General features: G+C 27.6%; 1 protein-coding gene across 1 annotated transcript in view; it reads left to right on the plus strand.

Annotated features, from left to right (window-relative positions):
• Nucleotides 1-601, plus strand: part of LOC106878942 (semaphorin-2A) — a 101760-nt gene extending 101159 nt beyond the window's left edge. The window contains exon 17 of the mRNA XM_014928318.2: nucleotides 413-601. Coding sequence (XP_014783804.1) covers nucleotides 413-487 — 75 coding nt within the window. The 3' untranslated portion in view covers nucleotides 488-601. The remainder of the gene's footprint in view (nucleotides 1-412) is intronic.
• The last annotated feature ends 253 nt before the right edge of the window (nucleotides 602-854 follow it).

Below are 854 nucleotides of genomic sequence, written 5' to 3' on the forward strand. Positions count from 1 at the left end.
TATTTTACGTGCCATCTGCACAGGAGCCAGTCCAGTGACACTGGCAACGATCTCACTTGAATGTCTTTACACGTGCCACCGGCACAAGTGCCAGGAGGGCGATGCTTGTGTCGGTGGCACAAATTATTATTATTATTATTATAGCACTTTTTTTCTGCAAAATAGGGGTAGTTTATCCTGTTCAGTCTATATTATTAGCATTATCCTGCGTTTGAGAATTTAAAAATCACTTCTTTAACTTTTTAAGACATCTCAACGCTTCTAAAAACAAACTTTGTTTGTTTATTTACGTTTATCATAATTTGAATTTAAATTATTATTATTAATTAACACATGACCCAACATATCCAAATCTAAATATATAAATAAATATTTGTTTTACCCTTTTTTTCTCTCTCTCTCTATTTTTCAGACAAACAACTGCCACACGGGCAATGCTGATATTAACAGTAACACCATCAATGCCATCCCGCAGAACAGAAACTGAATTCCTTAAAAAAAAATAATTAAAAAAATTAACAAAAATTTTAAATTTAAAAAAAAAAAATGTAATTTTAAAAAAAGAATCAAAAGAAATAAAGAAGATATATACATATATATATATGTGTGTGCGTGTATGTGTATATATACACATATATATATGTGTGTGTGTGTGTATGTGTATATATACATATATATATATGTGTGTGTGTGCGTGTATGTGTATATATACATATATATATGTGTGTGTGCGTATAAATCAAATGCATTTTTTTATACAGCAAAATAACATCCATATATATATGTGTGTATATATATGTTTAAATATATATATATATATGTATGTGTATATATTTATACATATATATATGTAT

Source organism: Octopus bimaculoides, chromosome 8 (genome assembly GCF_001194135.2).
Source record: "Octopus bimaculoides isolate UCB-OBI-ISO-001 chromosome 8, ASM119413v2, whole genome shotgun sequence".
Classification (NCBI taxonomy): domain Eukaryota; kingdom Metazoa; phylum Mollusca; class Cephalopoda; order Octopoda; family Octopodidae; genus Octopus; species Octopus bimaculoides.